We start from the raw sequence: 26,663 nt of genomic DNA, 5'->3' as shown, positions 1-26,663 counted from the left end.
GCTTGGCTGGGTGTGGGCTCTCCCTGTACGACGCGTGGCTCGAGGCGGGGCTGTCGTCCATCAGACCCCAAGCCCACATCAGTGGGTTTCTCCATGGGAGTCCCATCCCTTGGGCGTGCCAGGCGGGACTGGCAGATGGGACAGTGGTGAGATCCCTGTGCTTAGAGCCCCTGGCTCTCAATAGGCACTGGTGCTGCATGGGCTGCCTTGTTTTTAACCTGAAGCATCATCAATGCAGAGGTTGAAGGATTGAAAATGGAACTGATCCTGGCTTGTGAACCTCTTCCTGTTTCCTGGCCTCTCCTCCCACACCAGGGCATCCCAGAGCACCTTCTTTCCTGCCCTTCCTGCCCTCAATCCCATATCCACTTCAGTGTAATTGCGGTGGGGGATCCCCTGTCCCACCATCTCCTGTGGCATTTTCCTGGCTGGCTGCAGCACCTGCTCCTCCGGTGATGGTGACGGGAGGCTGGGGGCTGCCAGGATGTCAGGAGGGAGCGAGCAGCCTCCAGAGAGGCAGTGTGATCACTGAGAAGTGGACACAGCCTGCACAGCCAAGGCAGGAGAAGCTTTGGAGAAAAAATGCTTCCCACTAAAGGTACTGAAGGGAAGAGAAAGTACATGACAGCAGAGTTTTTGGATCATCGCTAAGATTAGGTATGGAAGGTCAAATGGGGGCTGAGGGATGCACAAGAGTTTCTCTCTATAGATGTGGCCTGGGTGGCTGATGCTGCTGGGTGCTTGAGGTGGGAGCACTGTGGCATCCATGCACTGCACCACTGTGTCCGTGTTTAGGCAGGGTGAGGTGCTCTGCCCGTGCCTGCACAATGTGTTAAGGCATGTGCTGGCATTTCAGCAGGGGCTGAGCTGGTTAGAGCAGGCAGGGAGGCGAGTCCCTGCAAATGGCAGAAGAATTGAGCAGGAAACGAGAAATCAGGGTGCAGGTGGAGTATTGCTGATGCTGGGGAATGGCAGTTCCTCAGCCTGTGGTCTGCTGCAGTTCCTGACTGCCATCTTCACTTCTTGCAGGAAGTTGGGAAAGTGTTCCACGGGAGTAGCAGGGTGCTGGGAAGCAGCAGAAGCCCTGGCTGCCTGTGGGTGTGTGGGTAGCTGGGAGGTGTGTGCCTCAGTGCCTGCCATGCCCCTCACCTCTATGCCACGTTGTTCAACTGTTTCCATTTCTTTCCCTCTTCCCTCTTTATTTTTCCACCTAAAAGTGCTAAAGTCAGAGGAAATGTTTTCCTATTTCAGTTTTCTACTTTCAAGTGATGATGCCTCGCGCACACAGTAGATCAGGGGTCACTTCTTATCCTGTCTGGAGGCTCTTCAGTTTCATGCAAATCCCCTTTCCTGTAGGCATCTTTGCACTGTTTTCTGTTCTTTCTCTCCTGTGGAGAGTTCTGTAAGTGGCTGACAATTTCTGGCTTCCCCTGTGCATAATCCAGGACATGCATACCTTTGCCTTGGTACTGCTTAAGGAACGCACAAGACTGCAGAGTACGTGCCCTGAGAGATTTCAGGAGTGAAGCACAGAGGGACTGACACCTCTGCCTTGAGCAGTCATTGCCCAGAGGAGCAGCAGGTGCTAGACACCCGTGTCCCAGGACACATGGTGATCCTGGTCCCATGCTGCCTTCCAGGACTCCATGTGCAGTGGAACCGAAACTCTCTGCCACCCACGTGTGCAAGATGCTGTTCCCTGGTGAATTGTATCACCAGCAAGAGGCTCTATTCGCCCACCAGTCTGACAGCCTCCAGGATTTCTCCAGCAGGATATGCGGTGTGGATCCTTTGCCTCAGCAATTCCTCAGTATGGAAGCACATCCCAAGGTGCCCGGTGTTAGCTGGGCCACCTTCCTGTCCAGCAGTGGTGACCCCACATCTTTGATGCTGAAATGAGATGTGGTCCCTCCATCTATTGAGTTCTTCACTGTGGGCTCCTTTTCATTCTTTGGGGAGTGTGGAGCCTGCTTTTCTCCACCATGCACCCTGCTGGGAACTCTGATGTCTAGGAACTACGCAGTGCGGTGTTGTTTCTTGAGTCCCTAATGTCACCTTTTTTCCAGGACACCTCTTGGCACTGCCTGCTCAGGGAGCAGTATCAAGTCCTGTCTTGCTCAGTGTTGGTGCATTAATGTGAATGTTTTATGCCCAAGACAGTCTGAGCACAGACTGAATGGGGTTCCATGGCAGGATGCATATGGGCAGTCTCTCTGCCAGCATCCAGCTCAGGACTGTGGCTGCTGAGTGCTGACCTCTTGAACATTTGTCCAAGACCATCTTTTTAGGATCATATCTTTGGACTTGCAATAAGGTCTCCCCTGACTATTTAGGCAGGCTGGTTCATCAGCTCCTACCCCTCAGGAATGTTGAAAGGAAGATTCTCCCTTGGGCAGGGAGAATTGGCTTAGAGGTCACCTAGGGAAATGGGATATCCACAAATCCATGGCCCTTGTAGGGATGCATCCACAATGCTGAGGAGCTGGCAAATAACATAGCAGTCATCTTTGAAAGGTCTGGCATCAGAAGAGGGGCCTGAGGCCTGGAAGAAAGCAAATGTCCCCCCATTCTTCAAAGAGGCCAAGAAGGAGGACCCAGGAAACCAGTCAGCCTCACCTCAATCCCAGCAAGGTGATGGAGCACCTCATTCTGGAGGTTATGGCTAAGCCTGTGGAATACAAGAAGGTGAGCAGGAGAGTTGACTTGAATTCATTAAAGGCAGATGATGCTTGATGAACATGATTGCCTTCTACCACGAGACAGCTACCTGGATGAGGATGGATGAGGGCAGAGCAGGGGATATTGTCTGCCTCGACTTCAGCAAGGCTTTCAATACTGTCTCACTGATCCTCGTAGACAAACTTAGGAAGTGTGGACTGGATGAGTGGACAGTAAGGTGGATTGAGAACTGGCTGAACAGCTGATCCCAGGGGGTCATAGTCAGTGGCGCAGGGTCTAGCTGAAGGCCTGTCACATGTGGTGTCCCACAGGGGTCAGTACCACGCCCATCCTTGTTTAACTTTCTCATCAATTACTTGGATGAAGGGTAGATGCTTCCTCATCCTGTTCATTGATGACACCAAGTTGGGAGGAGTGGCCAGTACCCCAGAGTGTAACCCTTCAGAGGGACAGGCTGGAGAGATGGGCAGAGAGGAACCTTCTGAAATTCAGCAAAGACAAATGCAGGTTCCTACCTGTGTGGCAAAATAACCCCATGTGCCACGGCACAGGCTGGGGGCTGACCTGCTGGGAAGCAGCTCTTCAGAGAAGGACCTGGGCATGTGGACAAGAAGTTGTCCATGAGCCAGCAGTGTGTATTGGGGGCCAAGAAGCCAGTGGTGTCCTGGGAGGCATTAGGAAGAGCATTGCCAGCAGTGCGAGGGAGGTGAGGCTCCACTCAGCCCTAGTGAGGCAAATGTACAGTGCTGTGTCCAGTTCTGGGCTCCTCCATCCATAAGAGACATGGATCTCCTGGAGCAAGTCTAGCAAAGGGGAATGAAGATCATTAGGTGAGGAAGTGCCTCGTGAGGAAAGGCTGAGGGAGCTGGGCCTGTTTGGCCTTGATAAGAGATGTCTGAGAGGGGACCTCATCAATGTCTATAAGTATCTGCAGGCTGAGTGTCAGAGGAAGGAGCCAGGCTCCTCTTCTTAGTGGTGGCCAAGAAGACATGAGACAACGGGCAGAAACTGGAACACAGGCGGTTCCGCCTGAACAAAGGAAGAACTTCTTTATTGTGCAGGTGTCTGAGCACTCGAGCAGATTACCCAGAGAGGTTGTGGAGTCTCCCTCACTGTAGATATTCCAGAACCGTCTGGAGGCAATCCTGTCCCATGTGCTTGAGGAGAGGGGTTGAGACCAGATTACTCCAGTGGTGTAGTCCCTTCCAACCTTACCCATTCTGGGATTCTGACCAGGCCCACTGAATTTCTTGATGAATACTAGCAGATATTCCCACAGAGAGGGTGGGGAGCATCACTTTCCTTGCACCTGACTGCATGAGTGTGGGATGGTGCTTTACTTGCTTCAGCGCCTTCAGGAAACCTAACCACTAAGTAGCCCACATCTTCTTCCTTGTGTTATGTGAACCTGCACCCTCCCTTCACTCATTCCTGGATACCATCTCTTTTAGATCGTATCACTGCAAGAGTCTGACTTGTCTGTCGAGTCAGTCAAGGTCCTGTAATTTCCACCCAGCAGCCTTCTGCTGGAGGTGCTTTGTCACTCATCCTGCATGACTTGCAGTGGTGTAACTTTGCTTTCCCCATATCAGGGTTCCTTGGATGGAGCTAAATGTGATGCTGACAGCCTTCACCAGAACACCTTTGGATTCCAGCTAACCTGTGTTACTATTTTATTTATCATGTTTCTTAGTCAAGAGTTAGGAGAGGACAAAGCTGCATAGAAAGTTGTTGTTGTTTCTCCGTTTGATCTGGAAGCTTGACTTTCCTAAGCCTTTTACTTTTGGCCACACTCTTTATACGTTTATCGTTGCTGTACCTCGGATACCTGTGACATAGAATGCCCCAGAACTCACAGGTGATGACCAAGTAGGGTCAAGCACTCTGGCTACAGGGAAGAAACCTCCTCTGAGGAGGAGAGGTTGGAATTAATGCAGAACATGGTGGAGGTACTGTCTCATTGGAAATGCACCTGGATGATGCATGGACAGGCTCCTGAAAACATCTGGCAAGCCACTGCACATGGTGATTAATGCTAGGAGTGATGGTAAAGTCATCATGATCAAGCTGGGCAAATGTCTCAACATGAGAGGCAGAGGCAGCATTTCCAGCTTTGAGAGCAGACTGCATCTGGGCAAAGTACAAGAGGAAATAGAACTCACCAGAGTAGGAAGAAATGTAGTTAACTGATATTTTTAAGATCGCAGCTGTATGGTACAACTGCTAGATCAGTCTAACCTGTTGGATAAAGGAATAGGCAAGAGCCATTGTGAATTTGCTGTACAAGTGATGTAAAACGTCATATTCACTCTAGAACTGATAGCCAAACATGCTCTGATGCACAATTTCATCAAGGCATTGAAGGGTCTTCTATAAATACTCCTGAATCCCCCCAAACCCATGTTGATTTATTTTGTAAGTACCTCCCCGCTTTGCTTGACAAGGAAAATTGTGTTGTCAGTAGGAGACTTTGGCTTGGGATACCAAAGAATATGGTGTGCCAGGGGGAGTTTCTCATCAATTTACAAGTGATGGAATGCCCAAGTAAGGCAATGATTTTAGATGTCCTTATGACAGATGAAGATTGGCTTAAGATTGATGGTTGCCTAAGGACAAGGGGACAACCTTAATCAAGAGAAACAAATTGAGACATCAGCCAGAACAAAATGTCACAGCTGAGAACTGGGTGTTGTTCTGTAACTTTTCATTAGAGTGAAATACATGAACTTGCAGATTGTGGAAAGAGTGGTATTTTTCCAGTTTTTCAAAAGTCTGTGATTTAGTAACATAATTTTCAGTGAGTGAACTTCCTTGAGTAAGTGGCCATGTGACAAAAGCACTTGGAAATAAGAATAACTAATAGAAATAATAATAAAGCTTGACCTACATTAACAAAAAATAATCCTTGTAACAACTACAGCAACTGTGGTTAGGAGAAAAGGAATAGAGGGACAACAGAATAATTCAGCTGTCTGATAAAAGGTCTTCACTTGCTCATATCACCTCAGAGAAAACTAACAATACTTGAATGTTTAAGGAACTAACATGTGCTGTTCTAGTTATATTTTTTTTTAAATCAATCATAACAGTAATATTTTCTTTTTATTGGCTGAAGTTGGGAAAATAATCAAAACGAGGCAAAAAAAGAGAAGTACTCACCAGACAAGTCTGCTCTGTATATGGAAAATGCAGAGTGTGCTCAGAAGGGAATGATGAAGCACTTTCCAGGCAGTGAGCAATAAGGAGGATCCTTGACAGGATCTCCAGCTGAGCACTGTTGCAGTTCCAGGCATGGATGACCTGGAGCACACTAATATTGGGGTGCATGGGGTGCTTTAGGGAGGAGCAAACCCCCACACAAAGCCTGAGGGTGCCTGGGGAGTTGGAGTGAGCATTGCTGAAAGTAAAGCACGGTGCTGTTGCTGCCTTCCTGCAAACGGTGTTTTGTGAAGCGCAGTAACCTCCACACTGAAAAAAGCACTGCCTGCTGAAATCCGTGGTTTGCCGAGGTCAGTTTTTAAAGGCATTAGGGAAAACATTTAAAGAAAAGCCTGGGTGGATGGGCAAGCAAATGACGTCAGTGCTTAGTCTGACAGGGCATGGACAAAAGCCAATGAGAAACCAGTGCAGGGGGGAGGAGGCGAAAAATCATGAAGGAATGGAAAAAATCTGCAGTTTAAGTAATATTTATAGCAGGATATGGAATTGACAGACAAAACTGATACAATTTTTGATTTGTAGAAATTATACAGACTCACAAAAGTGCCAAGAGGCATTACACAATATTTCTGAATAGGGTGAAAAGAGAGGTTCTGTTGCCAGACATATATAGCCATGCATAGATACATCCAAGAGCAATAAATAGTGACTGACCTTGCCTGGGAAAACAGCAGGGTTGGAAAGACCTAGGGAGCAGGGCTCATGTGCAATCATGTACAAGTTCTCAGCCAGACACTGCAGATGTCTTTAAACATCTTTTATCCACATATGACATTGGTATCCTTTGTCCTGCTTTGCAATCAGAAATTGGAATAGATGGACCAAAGTCTTCTAACCACGATTCCAGACTGGAAAAAAAAATGTTTTGAAAGTGAAAAGCTTAGTTACTTTGCTCCTAAAAAGAAAGACAAGTGAACATTTTTGCGCAGTGCCTGAAGTCACTTCATGATGTTGGTCTAGGTGGGAGTTTCATCAGGCTGCTGAAGACAAATAAGGATTTTGAGGAGATGGGGGAGATGGAGGCCATGTGATATTTGGTACTTGGTGTCCAGCACCTAAACCAATATCCAACGTGGCAACTAAAAAAACGAAGATTGCAGGGATTAAAAACCACCTTTTTTATTTTCCCCTTCTGTCGCAGGACTCACACCAAGGTCAACAGAAGTTGCTCACTTGTTTGTTGGAGGTTTGGGCAATGTCAAAAGAGGGCTTTGAGGCCTGCATGTAGTATTTCTCATTTAACAACCTTGAATTTCATCCAGCATTTTAATAACCCAGTCACTTGGTCACAAGATCTTTCTTCACTTTTCCACAGGCTCATTCAGGGCTGAATGTTTTGGGTCATTTTGTATAATCAACAACACCTTGGTGCCCCATGCTCCAAATTTTTCTGAAAGTGTTGATTGATGGAGCAGACGGCCTCAGATGCTGGCCACTCACATGTCTCAGCTGCAACCAGTCTTGCCACAAGTTTTCAACCTTGGGAGGAGAGGGTGATCTTCCCTCTCCTCAGGCAGTTCTTTGAAAGATTTTGCCAGCCTGTTTTTTCCTAAATTACATTGCTTTTCATCATGGGGGCATGAGGTGAGTGGTGAATTACTTGCAGCACAATTAACCTGTTTATCCATTTCATGCTGGAGACCACATGAGTCTCCCATGGGGTCTGCTGCCCTTCATGTCACAGACACGTTCTCAAGTCCTGATGCTTCAGTTTTCAGTGGTGCCTTCATCTATCTCATTGCTGCTGAGGAAAATCTCCTGTCTGGCGACACCCCAAAGCTCCTCTGAAGGCAAAACATCAAGTTTACTTTTCATTCATGGACTTAAGCTTCCCTAATCACTCCCACGCCATCTTACAGCTTTTTGGCAGCTTTCTTATCTCCAATATGTATTTGAAAGAGGTTTTCAGCCTTCCTTTTCTATTTGTCACATAATATCTTTTTTTTTTTTCCCCTTTGCATTACTAAGTCTCATTTACTAGTATTTATGGGTTTTTCTTTTGTTTTCATTTGACTACAGCTTCTGCTTTTTGACAGCTGCCTTTTCAAATCTTACACTGTGAAGTATAACCCAGCACTGCTGTTCCTTCTAGGGAACACTTAATTAACTCCCTCAAGAAGATGGTACTTCTGTAGTAAGGTAATATATGGAGGTAAGTCAGCTGTCCTAGAGTAAGAGATTACATCCAGCTCAGAAGAGTAAGTAACAAATGATTTGTTTTTTGCAGCATGTACACATTGTGATTGCCCAAAGGTAGGCAGCTTGGTTTTAATGAAATGTGAGCACTGCTGGAGCTTGCAGTGGTATTTGCATACCCTAAGTCATGAACCTGCATTTCGTGAATGGCATCAGTTATGAAGGAGGTTGAAACATCATTCTTTAAGATGTTTGTCTTTTGTAACTATGTTGTAAGTCTTTCAGAGACCTCTATCTCCTTTTCCTTGCCCTGGTCTTGCCAATTGCTTTGCTTAAACACTGATTTACTTCAGAAGTGGATACAATGATGTTTTAAATGTTTTCCACTGTGCTTACAAGGTCACCATTTTGTTATGCTTTGGGGTGATTTTTCAAGTGGATTTAATTATTTTCCACATCTGCTCAAGCTGGTTTTCACTACATGGCATCTTCTTTAATGCTGAAGTTTCATGCAGACATCTCAACATGAAGGTAGTCTGAGGACCTTTCTTGGGGAAGCAATGCATGTGTAGTAGTCTATGCAAATGCCAAGGAAGTATAAAATAATTGCTCTAAATGTTCAAAGTTACCATAAAACTAAATTTTTCTGTAACACCACTGCTAATTACCCATAGCTGTCTTAAAAAAAAGGAGAATAAAATGTAGAGCTTACCACCCCTAGAACTAGTTGGCTGCCCATCAGAGAAGCTGTCTCTTGGGTCAGCCAGAGAGCTTTTCCAGGTGCATCCCTCTCCTACAATGGCTCTGCACAGCGAGCCCTGGTGCCTGGCCAGCCACGGAAGGCGGAGTCAACCCTTTAGCCAGGATCAGTGTCTTTCCGTACCTTCCCCTTGCAAGGTGCTCACAAACCAGGATGGATTCTGGCTTGTGGCTGCTGCTCTTGGAGTTGATTTGTTCCAGCAAAGTGTCACAATTGCTTTTCACTACCTTGCTGAATGAGAGCCTCTTGCTGTCTGCCTGAGCACCTGCCTTGCCTGACCAAGCATTTCTTACCTGCATTCCATAACACTGTCAACAAACCTAGAGCTCTCCTACTTGGGGGAAAACTCCTCTCCAGAGACAGAAGTAGCTGCCACAATAGATCTCCTATCTTTATCTCAATACCATCCACAGTCATATATGTCAATTTTGCAAACTGATTAAAAAAAAAAATACATGGATTTTTTTAGGTCAGGGTTGCAGTTTTCAGACAAGCTGGCCACTGAGCTGGTTTCCATCTTACAGAGGAGCCTTGCTGTGGTGCCATCTGTAGGCACAGTGTCTGGATGCAGAATAAGGATTTAGAAGAGCTGTGCATTTTAGGGAGGTTATATTAGAGAAAGGAAACCAAGCCCTCCAGGCAGTCCAAAAGCTGCATGACTAGTTTGCAACACTCACTCTCCCTGTTTCCATACAAGACCAACCATGTTTTAAACACTGTGATTCCTGGCTTTCCTTGCCTGAATACCATATGATTTTTCTAGGAGAGATTAAATTGTAAAACAGTTGAAATAGTATTTGAAAACAGAGTGAACCTTTATTCAAGACATTCCTAGCAGCTGTTGGTCTGAGAGCACATACTCTTCCTCCACCCTGGGGCTGTATTACTTCAGAGCAATTTGATCTCAAGTTGGATAGGGTTCATGCTTGTTAAATAACAAGGATTCTTAGCTCTACCAATTTTCAGATAGTCTTATCTCACTTAGGAAACAAGGCTTTTTAGGAGAAAAGGTTGACTTGTAGAAATGTTCCAGTTTTTAACCCAGCTAAAAATATGTTCTGCATGGGAAAACAGGACATCTATCTTTCCCCCCCTTTAGATGTCTCAGTAGCCTCTCTGCACTTCCAGATTATCAAGCAAGGCACTGACTGGCACACACACGTGGGCAGCAGCACAGCCATTCAAAGCACCCAGGCACAGCAATCAAGGACAGGATGGGACCAACCCAAGACTCATTTGTAATCCTGACAGGTCTCCAGGCTACACAGCCCCTCCAGCAGAAACCCAGCTCCATGGGACAGCTGCCTCCAGTGAGCTCCAGCAGCACCCAGTTCCTATCTGATTCCAAAGTTACCTAAAGCTCCAGTGATGGGGCCATTTGTGGTGCAATCCAAGTATTTCTGCTCTCCCAGGCCTAACAAGCTGCTCATAATCCCAGTTCCTATCCAGAGGCAGGTTATTCAACCTATTCTCTTCGCAGAATAACTTTGAGAGTCATCGCCTTCTAGTCCAGAAAACATTTAATTCTTACGCAGCCCAACTGCTGGAGATAAGCAGCTCTGGAAAACCATGACCAGCATACCTTGATCCTGAGAGTTTAAATCCTCCAGCTTATGTCCTTCCAGTGTCCAGATCAGGGTCTAAAGCAGTTGGGGTCCGGACAACAGCTCCAACCGTGCCTGCCAGGGAGAGAAACATCAGCCCTGAGATGCTAAATTAAGCTGCTAAAAATGGAGGGCCACGTGATTTTGTGCAGTGCATTGCTTATCTGTCCTGGTGCTCACAGGTCATGGAAGGCACTGTCGCTGCCCAGCAGCATTCACGCTTCCAGAACTAATGCAGGGAGGCAGAGGGCTGACACTCACCTTGCAGAGATTTGCTGCTCAGCAGATTAACTGCAACTGCCCCTCCTTACGCACAGAATTAAGCCAGAATTAAGACTGGCCACCACCATGCCGACAATGGCCTCCAACACGTCCCTAGGCAGCCATTTCCTCTAGGCAAAAGCTATTTTAAAAGGTAAAGCAAGTGAAATGCCTGCCTTGTAACACCAGGAAATATCTTCCTTGTCCCCCACTGAGGCAGGGAAGGAGAATGAATTTTGGTTTCTTGTGCCCTTTTACCAAACCAAATGCATGAGTCATCTGCTCAGCACTTTTATTCTGCGTGCACCCATCAGACAAGCAAATCCAGAGCTAGGCAGATGGAGCCAGAGCCACTTTCCATCCTACGAGGCAGAGTCCTGCTGTGGGAGCATGGTCCTGCACAACCTTGTTTTGGCTCGCAGGCTGGACTCTGGGCTCTCCCACGTGGAACAAGCAGCTCAGCAGGCTGCAGTCCCTGGCTTCTCACTGCAGCTGGCAGACTGTGCCAAGGCAGCTGCTCAGTACATTTATGGCCCGCTCCTCCCATCTCCCCCTGACAGACAGACAAGGCTTTTCAGATGGTGATCACTTTTATTGATGTAAGGTGGTACACAAACAGATCAGTTTCTATCAGCCTCTCCACCTCCCCCAGGTCCGGGGAGAAGTTGGAGGAGTGGGGGAGACAAGGGAACAGAACTGGCCTCTCACTGCAGGATGCAGAGCTAAGCGGTGGTGAACAAGGGCAGGGGCTCCAACAAAGAAGAGTCCTGCTTCCCGAGGCAGCAGGGGGGGGCCTGTGTGCTCAGCTTACTCCTTGGATGCCATGTGGACCATCAAGTCCACAACACGGTTGCTGTATCCATATTCATTATCGTACCTGGGGACAGAAAGTAAGTGCTGTCAGGGCTGACTCATTTCTCACACCCCTTCTTCCATTCCTCCTGCTCCACTGCCCCATGCCACACAACTGAATTCCCATCTACCCTCTGGAGAGGAGGAGGCAGCTACAGTAATTCCAGATAAGAAACAATCTCACTCCATGGACAGACTAGAGATTTGTGCATCCACCTGGATCACCAGTGGTAACCAACAGGACACCCAAGTCTGCAACCTGTCTGTGCCAACCCCCTCATGCCCAGGGCTGCACCTACCAGGAAACCAGCTTGACAAAATGGTCGTTCAGTGCAATGCCAGCACCCGCATCAAAGGTGGAGGAATGGCTATCACCATTGAAGTCACAGGAGACGACCTGAAACACAAGAAATTGTAATGCATATGGTTGCCCACAGTCTCTACTCCAAGTGCCCAAAGCTGCCTTTTACAAAAGTGAGGCCAAGAGCCTGTAACTGCAGGCTGAGAGTAGGCATTCCTCACCTGGTCCTCTGTGTATGCCAGGATGCCCTTCAGGGGCCCATCAGCAGCAGCCTTCACTACCCTCTTGATGTCATCGTACTTGGCCTGAGGAGACACAGATCCAAGATGATCAGATTCCAACTCACACAAAATGTCCATTGGGGACAGGGAAGGGAGAAGACACACATGGGAACACCCCAGCAGGTGCTCTTTTCACAAAGATATCTTCAGGACAAGATGGATGCAGAGAGGGCAATTCCAGGTGCAATGCAGAGCTTAGAGGAAGAGGGGCACATCTGCAAGCTGTTAGGACCCCGTCCACAACACTTACTGGTTTTTCCAGACGGCAGGTCAGGTCCACAACAGAGACGTTAGGGGTTGGCACACGGAAAGCCATTCCAGTAAGTTTCCTGTGAGAGACACAAGTCACTAAGGAACAGCATCTGGCACTCCTCTGCCAGTCTAGGAATGTTCTGCCTCTTCCTGACATCTGAGAAGGGACAACACTCACCCATTGAGCTCAGGAATGACTTTTCCCACAGCCTTAGCAGCTCCAGTAGACGCTGGGATAATGTTCTGAGCAGCACCTCTGCCATCCCTCCAGAGTTTCCCAGAGGGCCCATCCACTGTCTTCTGTGTGGCTGTGATGGCATGGACAGTGGTCTGAGGAAAGAGCATAGGATTAAGAACACAGCCAATACTCTCCAGAAAGAGCATCCCAGGTGACACAGACGCTTTTCCCTCTCACGTGAGGGGATCTGTGGTAGGTCACCCTCTTCAGCACCAAGCTGCAGACCTACCATAAGACCCTCCACAATGCCGAAGTTGTCATGGATGACCTTGGCCAAGGGCGCCAGACAGTTAGTAGTGCAGGAAGCATTGCTGGGATAGAGAGATAAAGGCACATCAGCCAGAGGCAACACTCCTACGGAGGTGAAGTGAGACCCCTGGCAGCTGGCGAGAGCTCCAGGCCAGGAAGCATGCTACTCTCCTTACCTGACAATTTTCAGAGATTTGTCATACTTCTCATGGTTGACACCCATCACGAACATGGGAGCATCAGCAGAGGGGGCAGAGATGATCACACGCTTGGCACCACCCTTCAGGTGAGCCTGGAGAGAGAAAGAGAGATAAGAGATTACATAACTCAGGATCCTTCCAAGCTTGCTTCTTCAGATCTCTTCTCCTTCACAGCCCTATCTTGAGCAGCTCTGTAAACGGTGGTGTGCCCGACAGGCAGAAAGCAGCACTATTCCCTTCTCTCCTACACCTCTGTGGCATACTCACCCCGGCCTTCTCCATGGTGGTGAAGACACCAGTAGACTCCACAACATATTCAGCACCAGCATCTGCCCACTTGATGTTGCTGGGGTCACGCCTAAGGAGGGACAAAATTTTACAAGCTGTTCCATCAGGCAGTTGCTTTCAATCTCCAGAGAAGCAATCAAGAAAGAGATACTTACTCCTGGAAGATGGTGATAGCATTCCCATTGATGACAAGTTTCCCATTCTCAGCCTTGACAGTGCCCCGGAAGTGGCCATGAGTAGAATCATACTTGAACATGTAAACCTAATAAATAGGAGGAGCAGAAGGTCAGGCACCCAGGCTGCCATCATCTTCTAACACCCGGGGAAGCTACGAGAACAGATCCACAGGAGCCCTACTCAGAAAGGCCCAGAGGGGGCACTGCAAAGCAACTCACCATGTAGTTCAGATCAATGAAGGGATCGTTGATGGCCACCACCTGGACTTTGCCAGAGAGGACGGCAGCCCGGGTGACCAGGCGGCCGATGCGGCCAAATCTGGAGAGAGAAAGACACGGGTGAGGAGGTGCAATAGAGAACCAGCCCAGATTGGCATGGGAGGCAGTCCTTGGCAGCCTTCCCTTGGGATCATCAGCTGCTCCCTGCCCGGCAGGGCGAGAGGGAGCCCTGCATCTCGTCCAAAGGCCAAGGCACCCCTGTTAAAGATTAAGAACGACCCCCGCCCCAGAAAGGTCAATCGCTAAATTTACAGAGAGCCCCGGGGATCCGGTTACCCCTCGGCCCGGCACGAGAAGGTCACATCCCCGGGGCCGCCATCGACACACGATCCACTGAGAGACCTTTCGGTGGGGGGCTGCAGGGATCCCCGGGAACGGGGAGGAAAACTGGGGCAGCCGAGCAACGGCAGCCCGTTCCGGAGTGAGTCACCCCGAACCCGAGGAGAAATGAGTCAGCAGCACCGCTCGCTGCCCCGGGGGGCGCCGGCCGAGCGGGGCCGGCGGGATCCAGCCTCTCCCCGAATCTTCCCCCCGCGCCCTTGAGGCGACCTTGCCGCTCCACCACAACCCCCCTCGAAATCCCCGCGGGTCCTGTCGGCCCCGGCACTTACCCATTGACTCCGACTTTCACCATCTTTACCGCTTCGGGATGTTCCTGTGGGCAGAAACCAGCAGCGGGGGCGTAAGAGCCGGCACCAGCCGCCCTCGGAGTCGCGCCCTCAGCCGGTGCCGTTAACGCCTCGCCCTCGCTGAGGGGCGAGCGGGCATCGGGGGGCGCGAGGCGAGCGGGGGCTCGCGCGCCGAGCTAGCCCCACCCCCCGCCGCGGGCGATTAACCCACCTGCCCCCCCCGCGACAACCAGCCGCCCCCTCCTCCTCCTCCTGCGGCGACCATCTCCCCCTCACACCCCTATCCCTCCTCGCCTCACCGCCCCCCTGCACGCCGCCCCCGCCATTTTGCGCCGCGCCGCCTTTGTGCCCTGGGCCCCGCCGCCACGCGGCCCCGCTCCGCCCGGGGGCTGCCGCACCCCCCGCCGGCGGGCGGGGCGCCCGTGTGGGGAGGGGGCTCCCACACGCCCGCCGCCCGCCGCCGCCGCTCTCTCCCCCCGCGCATCTCCGCCGCCCCGCCCGTTACCTGCTGCCTCCGAGCCGCCCGGCGCGCAGTGAGGAGGTGGCGCAGCGCCTCTCCGCCGCCCTTTATAGCCGCGTGAGGGTAGGGCGAGGGCCCGCCCCGCCGCGACGCCGTCGAATGGCAGCGCGGGGGCCGGACTGGGCTACGTGCGCCCGTGCCGCGGGTGCGGCTGCCGAAGACACCCCCTGTTTCCCCCGCCCCGCCGCCCCCCGTTAACAAAGGCCCCGCTCTGGGAATGTAGGGTCCGTAGCGATCACCCTCCCGTCGAGCCACCCCAAGGGGGTTGGTGGTGCAGGTGGCGGTGGTGAAAGATGCACCGGTCCTTGGTCGGAGGTGTCCCCAGAGCGGGGATGGGTGGCTGCACCCCTGCCCGAGGAGGCAGAGAGGGCGATAGCCGGTCAGGGGCTGCTCCCGCCGGGCCCGCTGCTGCTCCGCAGGATGGTGTGCGCTGCTTTCACCTGGTAACAAAGGGCAGGTAGCCACCCGCCCCGGCTCCAGCCTGTGCCCAATTGGATGGAGTAGTATCCAGTATCCGAAGGGACCTACAGGGAAGCCGGAGAGGGACTCTTCGTCAGCAGCTTTAGTGATGGGAAAAGGAGTAATGGGTACAAATTGAAAGGGATGAAATTTAGGATGGATATTACGAAAAAGTTCTTTACTGTGAGTGTGATGAGGTACTGTAACACGTTGCCCAGGGAGGCTGTAGATGCCCCAACCATGGCACTGTTCCAAGCCAGGCTGGGTAAGGCCTTCAGCAACCTGCTCTAGTGGGAGGCGTCCGTGCACGTGGCACGGGGGTTGGAACTGGATAATCTTTAAGGTCCCTTCCAACCCCTTAACACTCCATGATTCTATGGCTGCACGGGTAAAGGGACTGCAGGGATGCTCGGGTCATCCCGAGGGAGCGGCGGATCTCCAGGCTGTCCCCCACTCCCCCCGGCACGGGAGGTACAGTCTGGGAGTTCTCCCGCCTCCAGGCTGCGACCCCCCCCGGGTGGGCTTATCCAGGCGCGCTCTGGACGGGGCCCCTGGCCGGGCGCTGCCCCAGCAGGCCACGGGCGGCAGCGTGAGCACCATCTTAATGAGGCACTGCGGCACTCTGCCGCTGCCCGCGGGACGTGACGGCGGAAATCCTGCTCGTCTGCCGCCTCGGCCCGCCTTCCCTGCCTGCCTGCGAGGAGGAAGCGCTCCTGGCATGGCCGCTGCCCGGTTCCCCGCCCCCCAGGCTGGGCTCCCTCACCGCGCCCCGCCGCCTCCATCCCCCGGCTGCGCGCGGGGCAGGTGCGGCGGGACAACCCCGCCTGAGGTACAACGCCCAGAGCACGCACAAATCCCAAATCTCCCATCCCGGAGGAAGGTGTGGGAACAGTGGGGATGCAAATCTGGGCTATCAGAGCAAGTGGGGGTGGCGGGAGCTAGTGTGTCCCTCTGGCTACTCTGGTGAGCCGGGCTTTGAGGATAAGGGAGGGGGTGGGCAGGCTGGGGGAACCACGCAGGTACTGGGGTGGGGGACAAGAGAGGGGTCATGCAGCTCAAACGTAACCCTACTCTCCTTAAACCACTGCTATTCCCGGTGCTGCTGAGGGGCTGGTGGCTAAGTTTAGACCCAGCTGAGGTTACAACCTTTTCTTAAAGGCCAGGACATGGTGATGGCTCGCGGGGCACAGCAGCAGGGCTACGAGCTCGTGCGGGGTCGGTGGCGCCCCGGCCGCAGCCCACCGAGGCAGGCTGTCGGGGGAAGCTTCGGCGCAAACAGGAGGCCCCGGTGTTTGTTCTGGCGGGGGCAGAGTGCGGCCGGGGTGAGCAGCGCGGCCCTTGTGCCCCGTGCCCGGTTGATACCTCACCCGTGCCCACCCCCCCGGCCGCACCGCGCCGCAGCCGCGCGTGCCGCACGCCCCACGCGGAATGGCGGCGGCGCCGGCCGGGCCCGGCTCGGCCCCGCGCGTGGGGCCGGGGGCGCCGGGCGGGCTCTGCACCGCCTCCCGGCCGGGGCAGCCACCGCGGACGCGGCAAATTAGTACAGCGTGTTTAATGAGCGAGTCCTCGGGCACGGGGAGCAAGGAGGGGGCTGCCGGCCGAGCGGGGGTTCAGCGGCCGGGGGGGCAGCCGCGGAGCCGGGCGGCTCCTGCTCGTACCGCCGCGCCGCTCCCTCGCTGCCGCAGCCTCCCATGTTCGGGGCGGGAGCTTCAGGGCTTCGCGCAGCGCTGCGCCGTGCTGGTTGCCGACCGTGCAGGTTCCCGAGGCTGGGTGCCCTCCGGCTGCGGAGAAGCGGGCCTGGTGAGCCGCCCAGCGGCGTCCCGCCCGCCTGCGCTCGCCCCGGCCGGGCCCCGGCACCGCGCCGGCAGCACGGGCGTCCCCGGGCCCCGCCTTGCCCGGCAGCCTGCCCCGCTACCCATCCCCTCGCTGACAGCTCTGCCCTCAAGTTCCTTCCTGCCCGCTCCCTCGAGCCCACGTTCTTATCCCACTCACCTTGGAGGCCCTGCAAAGCTAACACCCCAAACCACTGAAGGTCCCGATTCGGTCCAGTTTCAGCCCAAAGCAACCCCTGGGCATGGCCTTCCAGGCCCAATCTCCGGGCAGTCCCCACTTGCGACTGGAGAGGTTCTTGCGCCAGAGGGATGGACGGGCAGCTCTAGCCCCAGATGGGAGGAAGGGGAGAGTGGAGGAGAGCAGCTGAGGACCAAAGCTGGATCCCTCTTTCGTGTCCTCTTCGGTCAGCGTGGACTTGGGCTCCAGGGGTAGCAATCGTGAAAGGAGCATCTGGGATAAATGGAGGAGAGTGGGGTGATGTCTGTGCTTCTGGTGATAAGCCTTGTTCCCCCTGGTACCCCACTGCCCATACCCTCCTGAGGACTCAGGCAGGACATTAAAGTGATGCCTGTTTACAGCACTGTGCCTGTGACATTGCATCCAGACACAGGGAAGGGTTTGACCAGCAGCTCCCACTGTCTGAAATGACTGTCATCCAAAACAGCAGGCAGACATCTGCTGTGAGCTCTGCCTGTGGGCAGATTGCCCTGCTCTTGTAAAACCGTACACACATCCTGCCCTGCCCCAGATTTGGAAGGTAACTCTTCAGTCCTTGCTCCTTTTGTGGATGCTGAGCATCTCTGTGTGCTCAGGCTGCTGTGTACTGTTTCATTTTTCCAGAAGGCTGCTGAGAAGGATGGTCCTGACTCCTGATAAACACCTAACACCTGATAAAGATGAGGGAGAGGCAGGAACAGAGCAGGTGTGAGGAAGAGGTACTCCCCATCTGCTGGAAATCCTCTGTGTTAGCTGTGCTGACTGTAAATCCTCTGCACTGCTGGGAGACAAGTCCTGGGGGGTATGTTGGGTGCAGTGGAGGCATGGTATTGCTGCCCACAGAAGCAGCCTGCAGGAGCCGTTCTACATCTGTCTCACATGGATGCTGAGCTAAGGCTGAGGATGCCTTTGTGCAGCTCTTTGTGGTAGCGAGTTAACTGAAGCGGACACAGGCATCCTCAGCAAGGAGTGAAAGTGGTGAGTCATAGCAGGATCAGTCTTGTGATTTTAGTTCATGTCCTGACTATTTCCCTGTGGCTTTCCCAGGGTGATGTAAAGGCAAGGTGGTGGGGCTCAGGTTAGGGTTTGGGTAAGAGGGAGCTGGCTAGAATGGAAAGTCAAAAATATTATTGCTGGAATTGCAAAGGATAAAGATTTACTCAAGCTAAGAACTCCTTAGTTGGCATCCTGACAGGGCTCTTGGCCTTAAAGAGGGTCTTTAAGGGGGATAATACTGAGCTTAGGAGCAAAACTCCTGGCCTAACAGGATGCATCTTCCCTCTGAAATATCAGAACCAGAACCATGATGAAAAGCAGGACTGTAATATCTGATGGCTGCTGACACAGAGTGGGCTTAGAAAGGACCAGGCCCTTCGCTGTTAAAAGCTTTTACAGAGCACTAAAAAGCTTTTGTCTGTTTCCTGTCTCGAAATGCTGGTGCTCCTTAGGGACTGGATTATAAAGTCACCCTAGAGCTGAGGCTGCTGAAGGGGAGAGTGCAACAAGAATAGACAGCAGCCGTCTTGTATTTGGAATTTGGGACCACTTCTCATTTGAGGTTCAAACATAACCTCCCTCCTTCCTCCTCCCCTCCTGAAATTAACCTCAGCTCTGTCCTACTCCCTCCTACCTGTAGCCTCTGTCCTGGTAAGGACACAGTCTGAACGCTGGCAGAGAGCAGAACCAAGAAGAGGAAAAATGAGCAAGGCCATGACTGAAGCCCCAGCATCTTCTTCTTAGCTCAGGGCTGGTGGGAGGCAAGGCAGGACTCGCAGCATCCATGTAGGATGTGGTTCCTAGCCCCTCTCTGCCTTTATAGCTTTGGTTCTGGCAGGGACTGGCCCCAGCTCCCTGCTGAACCACCCCCTGGAGCTCCTTAACCTTTCAGCCCTTTTGTCCAGGGTGATATATTTCAGGGTGAGCTCAGCAAGACCCCTTCCTCTAAAGAAAAAGGACACAAAGGTGTTTACTGAGTGTCTGGGAAGACAAATGTGAGTTGAGCTGCTGCTGGCCAGGACCTGGAGGTGTCTATCAGGGTCAGGGACGGGGTGACACACTGAAATGCATCCCAAAAGGAGGATATTGAAGGCTGCATTGTGTACGAGTATTGAACATACTCCTCATAGGTAGCGTGCTGTTAATGCTATTTCTCTGATCAGTGTGAGTATGAACTGCAGCTAAGTTAGAGGTAGGCACACTGCTGGCTGCATAGAATGGACAAAAAAAAATCAGGTCTATGACAACACAGGCTTGTTTTTAATATTTATAATTTAGTGAGACAGTTGGACTGGGAATGAAGAGCTCCTGCTGCAGAAGGTGGGTGAATTTCAGTACGATACAGAATTTGTAGCAGTAACAGGAGCGTGGGTCTAGTACTATTAGCATATAATTTGCGGGCTGTCTGTCCCAAGTCACCATCTGGAGGACTGGGCTGAGTTTCCAGAGGAACCGTCACAGAAAAGAGCTTGTTGGGACTCGGCTTGCACTTTGTCAAGCTCAGGCACACAATGGGACCAGGATAGCAAGGAGCAGATTTCTACCTCCTAAATCTTCTGGCCATTAGTTCCCCCCACATTGTTTACCTCTTCCATTTTACTGTAGTTTCTCACCAGCTGAACAAGGCAATGAGGTCACTGTTTAGGGATCGGGGTGTAGAAGTCAGCCCGGGGATGAAGGCAGAAACTAATCAGCGAAGTTTGTCAGGGAAGAGGAATGGGGGGACTGTACCCCAGTACAGGATTAGCAGTGGGTGTGCTGTTAACATCACCCTGGACTTCCCTTTGTTCAGTACTGTTGCACAAAACGGTCAGGTCAGAACTCTACAGAACATGTTCTTCTGCTTGTTTTTGTTTATTTTTTCCAAAGAAAGAAGAAAATTAGAAAAAGGCCTTCTCCAGAGATAACAAAAGTCACAGTTCAGATTATTTGCTCTGTCTCTCCCTCCTTCCCTCCCTTTCTTTCTTCCAGGCATTTTGCACTTGCAGATGCAAGTTTGTGGGTCCATTTCTTCTCTGCCCAATGAGATAGAAAGTTTTACAAACCTTTTGCATCCAGTCCTTGAGAGGTGAGTATGGCCCTTCATTCTGGAGCACTGATGCTGGAAGCAGTGCTTTGCACAGCTGTGGACATCCAATTTTGTTAGCTCCAGCTGATGGCTGCAGCCCATGGTTGGTGCTGTGTCCAGAGCAATGTGATGCTCTAGAGATCCTGTCTGACATTCCTGTCACCCTGTTGCCGGGGCCAGCACAGGGAAGGGCTCCCAAAGTCCCACCAAGAAACTTTGTGGGAAACAGGATGACTTTAATACCAACCTTTGAATCTATGAAGCACAGGGGACTGCTGGACAGAACCCTAACCCAGCCCCTCCTTGTGCTGGATGCTGTAGTGTAGGAGCCCCGTGGTGTGAAAGTTCCAGAGGGATGGGAAAGAAAGGAAGGACAGGAAGTCAGCACATGTTCGTGCTGCATGCAAGGTGTCCCAGAGGATGCTGTTCTGTACTTCCCAGTCACATGGGGCTGTCCAGAAAAAGCTGAGTCAGTGTGCTCGAGCACTCCTGCTGCCGGCAGGAGCAGCTCCGCTGGAACACACTGGGTACATGAGTCAGAGTCACTCCTTTCCTGAGTGAAAGGTAAGTGCAAAGGCATCAATGCTTTGGTTTTGATACGAAACGTAGCAGCAGTTTGATTTGGGATCCCTTGAACGGGATGGCCCCCATACTGCAAGAAGAATGCCAGAAATGTGTTTGCAACTGCTCCAAAATTCCAGTTCACTTGCACAAAGGCTGAGCCCTGCAGGGGTGGACGGGCTCTGACAACTCAAATGACAAGTGCCCTCCTTGGGTTCAGCAAGAGCTGGGGCTGGCAAGAGGGAAAGAGCCATCACTCTCCCATATCAAACAAGAAACTTCAGAGACTGCAGAAAATTTGCAACTTTTCTTGCAGATTCTTGTAAGTTCTTGCAAATCCAGCAAAGCCTGGATAAAATGCAGGTGCTCAGTGACTCAGGTGCCGTGATGTTGCAGCTGCTCCATGTCCCAGATCTTTGCTGTGACTGCAGTAGAACTGAATAGTTACTCTGACATGTCCTGGCAATGATTGTGAAGTGAAAAGGCTTTGGCAGGCAAGTCCTCGATTGCCCCAGTTTTCTCAGACTCAAATAGGTTATTGTCCTTTTTTCCTCTCTGATGCTAACAAGTTTCCTTTATAAAAACCCTTCCCCCTTGGGTGCTGGGGCACTGACTCTAAGGCTTGCAAGACCAGAAAAATGGTCTGCTGCTGAATCACAATCAACCTTCTACAAACAGTTGCTCGTACAGGAAAGGAGCAGGACAACTGGAGACTGGGAGATCTGGGAACTGAGCAAAGTACCCTGATGGAACACCCCTTGGCCCAAGGTGATAGAAAGGGAAGATGGTTGCTGCAGGCTCTAGAACTGTACAATATTCACATTATTCCACTGGTACCATTTGTAGGAGTTCAGAACAACCATGGTCAGGAGTCCCTAGAGGATGGAAACACCATTGATCTTGGCACTGAGTAATCCCACTGCCTCAGGAGCAGGGGAATGGGATTACTCCTTTGGCAGTGATTTATGGTCATTGTGGCAGGCACCAAAATATGTTTGTGAGGAAGAGAAGAGCAGCAAATATCTTCTTAAGGCTGTAGCCTCTATGTAGCTACCCAAACGTCGCTTGAGTTTTGCCTTATCTTTCTTCAGGACTTTCTTTGTCCATAACACAGGACTGCTAATTCTTTTAGTATCAAGAGAGGACAGTGAGCAAAGGAGGTTGCTCCATCTGAACAACCTGCAGAAAGCAATCAATCAGAGCTCTCACCCACTGACTCTTCACTCTTACTTGCCCAAGCAGCACAGTGTCTGGGACTGAGCAAAGGACAGACTGCAAAGCAGTGAAGGAGCCAGCCTGTCTGTCCAGTGACTGATTGACAGACCCTCCTTCCAGAAGGGTGATTATGTGGATCTCCTGAAGGAAAAAGTTCAACCACTTGTAGTGGAAAGGTATGGCCTGAAGGTGAGCCAATGCTTAAGTTTTATGGCCACCTCACTTCCTCTATCCACCCATTCATATCTCCCTTACTGTAGCATTAGCAGCATATTATCTCACAAGATTTATTGCATGTAAAACCTTGAGCCTGGGCAGACATCCATATATGCTGTCCTTTTTTTATTCCTGTATGTGAGTGTCATTCCCTGTGGGTGGTGAGGAGATCACGTATGGTGTGCATGACTCTGTGTTGTATTTACTGTCAATGCTGTAGCTGCTACCTTTGCCTCCTGGAGCCTTCACTGAATATTTTATCAGGAAGGAGGGAGAAGGACAACATTGCTGTAGCTTTCTGATCTTTGTATTTCATGTGATTGTCCTGAGACTACTGGTGTGCTCTGGACTTGGAGCATATCTATACTGGTATTTGGCTATTAGGATGGTGGCAAGTAGGCAGATATTTTCACTGAGTCATGGGACTCAAGTGGGGTGTTTATAAATACACCTGTTACCCCATCATTCCCCACTTTACTTGTTTCTGGAAGCATTTAACATGATTATGTCCATTTAAGTATGCTCAGGTTAGTGCAAAACTATGCATTTCCTAATGGTTGTTTTTTTTAATAGGGATGAAAATAAGCTACAGCAGCTGCTTCTGCAGCCAGAACAGAAGGGAACTGAGCAGCATGCTCTACTTGCTGGGTGAACCCACAGTGACCACAACTGTGTGAAGGTAGTAGAGCCTCAGAGACAGACTGCAGATCTCCGGGAGCCAGTGGAGAGGAGGAGCACCCTTCCCATTCCTGCCCAGCTAGTGACTGTTCTGCTTTCTAGGCAGCTGACAAGGTAAGAGGAAATATTTCTGTAGTAAGAGCTCGGGGACAAATGCCAACTTGCCTCTAGATAAAAGGTTAAAGGTTATTTATGTGATTAACACAGAATCTAATTTAGGGTACTTCATGTTCACAGGGCAGTTTAAGGAGTGCCAGGACTGACTTGAAAACTGATGTGGCATTCATGAAAGAAAAAACCCAGGTGCCATTTTTGCTTGAAACATAATTGAATTGCAGCGAATACATTCCAGAAAGCAGTAAGACAATCAAGGGTATCAGTATACTTAGTAACTTATCAAATTAGCATTATTACAATTTACTTCTAAAGTTTTAGTGTTGGATTGGTTTTGGTTTCTTAGCTTTTAAAAGATGTATTTTTTCCTATGCATTTTACTTATTGTTTAGTGAAGTGCCATAGTCTAAGTTAGCCTTTCTCACTCGTTCTCCTCACACTCCACTCCCTGAACACTTCTTTGATGAGATATGCACAAGAAAAAGATGCAGGTACCTTCACCTCAAAACCCTTGGCTTGGCTTTACAGGATAAGGGCTTCAAAAAACATGAAATGTAAAATGGCCCAAATCCAGCACCACTGCATTGGTCCTTAATAAAAGCTGAATAGTGTAGTATAAAACACATACAAAATAAGAAAGGAATAAGCATTTTGTACTCTGTTGGTAGTTTGGCTCTTCTTTGAAAAACTTTCTTCCAAAGATTTTTTTTTTTTTTTTTAATAAGAGCAGCTTATTCTCATCCACAAACTCAGGGCAAAATCAGTCCAAATGGTAACTATGTTCATCAGCACAGATATCAGAAGAAAGGGTTGGAATTGCTTCAGCCTGGTGCTATTTCCATTTTGTCCTCATTTAAAGCACTGCTGTATTATGGGGTAGTTCAGACAAGAGAAGGCGATGGTTGCATAAAAAGAGTTTTATTTTTAGCTAAAGCAGTGGCAGATGGTTCCTTCAGCGCAGCCGTCGGGCTGAAGATCTGGTGATGGGAGTTGTTTTGGTGGGGGTTTCTTCCTCTCTTAATTCTGCCAATAGCTCTAAAGAGAGTAAAAGGTGTCAATAATGAGCACTCCACTGCCTTGAGCAGAGAAATCTACAGGCAACATCCACAGCGATCTGAAGCCCATGGCCAAAGGGCAGCCCTGTTGGGCCAGATCTCTAGTCTTTTCCCCCCCCTGCAGCACACGTGTGCAGTGTCTTACCATCCTCAGAGCTGTTCTCCTCATCACTGGAGAAGGCAATGATGGTTTTTTTGCGTGGAGGGCGCTTTTGGGCACGCTTATGATTTCGGTGTGTGCGGGGTGGGGGTGTGACAAAATCATCATCTGTGTTGGCTGGGCTTAGGGGCTGGCGGCGTGAACCTGTCAAGAAAATGGGCAAAAAAAATAGAGAAAGGCAGCAAATTTCTGTCTGTAAGGGTGAGGAAAAGTCCTTAGGTGTTTCTCCTGGACTGCAGGATCAGGGGGAGGCTGGAATCTGACAAAAAGGAACATACTTCCTATTGGTTTCTGCTTGGCTGGCACTGGCATTGGAGTCTGACTACCATCCTGGCATGTCTCTGTGGAATCCAATCCTCGGTTATGGGAGGCAGACAGCTTCCGCTCCAGCTCTTCAGCTAGAGCCTGATGGAGATGTAAAACAGCAGTGGAGGGAAAAAATAAAAGAAGGTGAGGGGAGGGAAGTATTACATCCATAGCAGAATTACCATCAAGTTAAATAAATAAATGGATACATTTTTAGGGGTGAGGAATAGTCTGCTTAAAATCAAAAACTGCAGGGCTTTCCAGTCACTGTATGTAAAAGCAATTGGTTTGCTGGCCTGGACCCTTGTCCCACACCCTTACTTTAGTCTCAGGTTTGACGCCTGCTCTGCGGAATCGAGCCAGCACAGTTTGGAAACAATTGTAGACAGCTGGATCCTGGAGCTTGTCTGCAAAGCAGTCATAGTTGTCCTGCAGCTTGTGAAGGCCCCGTTCCGAGACTGGAAGCAGAGCAAGGCAGTGGGACAGATCCCGATACTGACGCTCAGTCCTGGGAAAGACAAAGATCACCATTAGCTCCTACAAAAAGGGGTGTGTGAGGATGAGCACATCTCACCCAGAACTACCAGCATTTCCTGCAGGTGCTTCTGCCCTGCAGGACGTGAGATTCAGGTTGCTCTGTTATAGGTCAGTGACAGGGTGCTGTGCCATACCACAGATAACCACCACTGTATTCCATGACATTGACTTAGCACCTGTTGGAAAAACATGAAGTTTCCACTGCTAAAGAACACAGTCACTTGTTTGAAAAGCATCAGAAGTTACTGGTGACCAGGAGGAACAGACTCAGTGAGGTCAGGACTCCTCTTGAAGGGCCTTATTTCAACCACATAACAAACCCCCCCAGCTGTTCATTTTTGCATGTTTGAGATGATCTCAAACAGAAACTGTATTTGATGTTCTCTCTCCCTTTCCTGGTTAGTTACATAAAGAAGGTCATATTCATTAAGTTATAAAGTCAACAAATAACAAATGCTGTATCAGAGAATGACTACATTGAAATTCCAGAAAAAGTTACTTGATTAAAACCAAAGGGAAATAAAAACAAAAGCACAAACTAACATCCCTAATGTAGACCACTGTGATGGAATGGGAAGGGAAAAAGCAAGGCCAAAGCGCCTATTTTTAATATACACAAAGTGAGGGCCTCAAGTCTGTCCAGCACATGCTGTCTCAGGATGCTCTGCTCAAACCCAGACAGATGGAGAACAAAGCTGCAGCATCCAGGTGTTTCTACCTTTACAGTCTGGCAAGTTGCTATGTTTAGAACTCCAGAAATGCTGAGGAGGGCGATGGTGGCTGCAAATCTTTTCTGATAAGCTCCTGTTTTAGCCTGGAGTGAGAGTCTTGCTCTAGCAGTACCACTAGTGTGCACCAAGCTGATCACCTTCATGGTACAGAAATATCAGGACATTCTACTAAAGGTGAGACACAACTTACACACAGAGGGTTATTTACAAATGTGGCGTGAAGAGCTCAGCAGTGGTCCTGGGAGGCAACTTTGGAGAGAGGGACCACTCTCCACTCTTGGTCAGGAAACAAAACCCAAATATTTTGGGAAATATGCAACTCCCTGAGGCAGCTGAGCAGGTCACATGCCCAGGCACTGTGCACGAATGGCCAAGATAAGCAGACAGCTTAAATCTCAAGGGCAAAGCCACAACAATGGAGAAGGAAAACCACAGGAATGGAGGGAAGCAGGGTACACCAAAGCCAGTGGAAGTTAAAATGAAGATATCGCACTGGAATAGAAGGAGATAAATTTCTATTATTATTCTTCTTGGAAGGAAACAAAAAGTGTGTGCCTGGGTCAGTGAAGTTACAGCTTGGCGAGCAGAAGAAAA

General features: G+C 50.4%; 3 protein-coding genes and 1 long non-coding RNA gene across 8 annotated transcripts in view; 1 reads left to right on the top strand and 3 right to left on the bottom strand.

Moving 5' to 3' along the window:
* Positions 1-11,230: 11,230 nt before the first annotated feature.
* On the bottom strand, positions 11,231-14,947 carry GAPDH (glyceraldehyde-3-phosphate dehydrogenase). 2 transcript variants are annotated; one of them, XM_021548998.4, is made up of 12 exons: positions 14,910-14,947; positions 14,387-14,430; positions 13,716-13,815; positions 13,476-13,582; positions 13,300-13,390; positions 13,009-13,124; positions 12,813-12,894; positions 12,524-12,675; positions 12,344-12,422; positions 12,034-12,117; positions 11,811-11,908; positions 11,231-11,536 (listed from the first exon to the last, which is right to left on the bottom strand). In XM_021548998.4, the coding sequence occupies exons 2-12, from the start codon at positions 14,407-14,409 to the stop codon at positions 11,467-11,469; spliced, it is 1,002 nt and encodes a 333-aa protein (XP_021404673.1). In that variant the 5' UTR covers positions 14,410-14,430; positions 14,910-14,947; the 3' UTR covers positions 11,231-11,466. The 2 variants fall into 2 exon arrangements, with proteins under 2 accessions (XP_021404673.1, XP_085448117.1); XM_085591991.1 differs by lacking the exon at positions 14,910-14,947 and adding an exon at positions 14,704-14,788.
* Positions 14,948-16,147: 1,200 nt separating this feature from the next.
* LOC110480694 (uncharacterized) overlaps positions 16,148-26,663 on the top strand; it is a 21,046-nt gene continuing 10,530 nt past the window's right edge. The window contains exons 1-3 of the long non-coding RNA XR_014958507.1: positions 16,148-16,263; positions 22,300-22,448; positions 23,062-23,280. This is a non-coding gene — a long non-coding RNA (uncharacterized LOC110480694). The remainder of the gene's footprint in view (positions 16,264-22,299; positions 22,449-23,061; positions 23,281-26,663) is intronic.
* Positions 17,026-19,277, bottom strand: LOC144245884 (C-type natriuretic peptide 2-like). The gene is made up of 3 exons (XM_077781254.2): positions 19,063-19,277; positions 17,376-17,666; positions 17,026-17,164 (listed from the first exon to the last, which is right to left on the bottom strand). Exons 1-2 carry the CDS (start codon positions 19,159-19,161, stop codon positions 17,394-17,396), a joined length of 372 nt encoding a protein of 123 aa, XP_077637380.1. The 5' UTR covers positions 19,162-19,277; the 3' UTR covers positions 17,026-17,164; positions 17,376-17,393.
* The window catches only part of NCAPD2 (non-SMC condensin I complex subunit D2), a 26,612-nt gene continuing 24,131 nt past the window's right edge, over positions 24,183-26,663 (bottom strand). For all 4 annotated transcript variants that reach the window (XM_085591866.1, XM_085591859.1, XM_021548815.4 and 1 more), the window contains 4 exons: positions 25,123-25,309; positions 24,774-24,900; positions 24,481-24,639; positions 24,183-24,315 (listed from right to left, as the gene is read on the bottom strand). In XM_085591866.1, the coding sequence (XP_085447992.1) occupies positions 24,233-24,315; positions 24,481-24,639; positions 24,774-24,900; positions 25,123-25,309 (556 nt within the window). In that variant the 3' untranslated portion in view covers positions 24,183-24,232. The remainder of the gene's footprint in view (positions 24,316-24,480; positions 24,640-24,773; positions 24,901-25,122; positions 25,310-26,663) is intronic.

This window comes from Lonchura striata, chromosome 1, assembly GCF_050655825.1.
Source record: "Lonchura striata isolate lonStrDom1 chromosome 1, ASM5065582v1, whole genome shotgun sequence".
NCBI lineage: Eukaryota > Metazoa > Chordata > Aves > Passeriformes > Estrildidae > Lonchura > Lonchura striata.
This window is presented reverse-complemented; position numbering and strand designations above follow the sequence as displayed.

What these genes read in the sequence shown, in the direction of transcription:
- GAPDH (XM_085591991.1), bottom strand. Translation starts at nt 14,730, where the DNA reads ATGGCGGGGGCGGCGTGCAGGGGGGCG. An exon ending in GTCATTCCTGAGCTCAATGG is followed by an intron (nt 12,423 to 12,523) that starts GTGAGTGTTGTC and finishes TGTCTCTCACAG; the next exon opens with GAAACTTACTGGAATGGCTT. An exon ending in TGGCATACACAGAGGACCAG is followed by an intron (nt 11,909 to 12,033) that starts GTGAGGAATGCC and finishes CTTGTGTTTCAG; the next exon opens with GTCGTCTCCTGTGACTTCAA.
- LOC144245884 (XM_077781254.2), bottom strand. Translation starts at nt 19,161, where the DNA reads ATGCTGGGGCTTCAGTCATGGCCTTGCTCATTTTTCCTCTTCTTGGTT. An exon ending in TACCAGGACAGAGGCTACAG is followed by an intron (nt 17,667 to 19,062) that starts GTAGGAGGGAGT and finishes CATTTATCCCAG; the next exon opens with ATGCTCCTTTCACGATTGCT.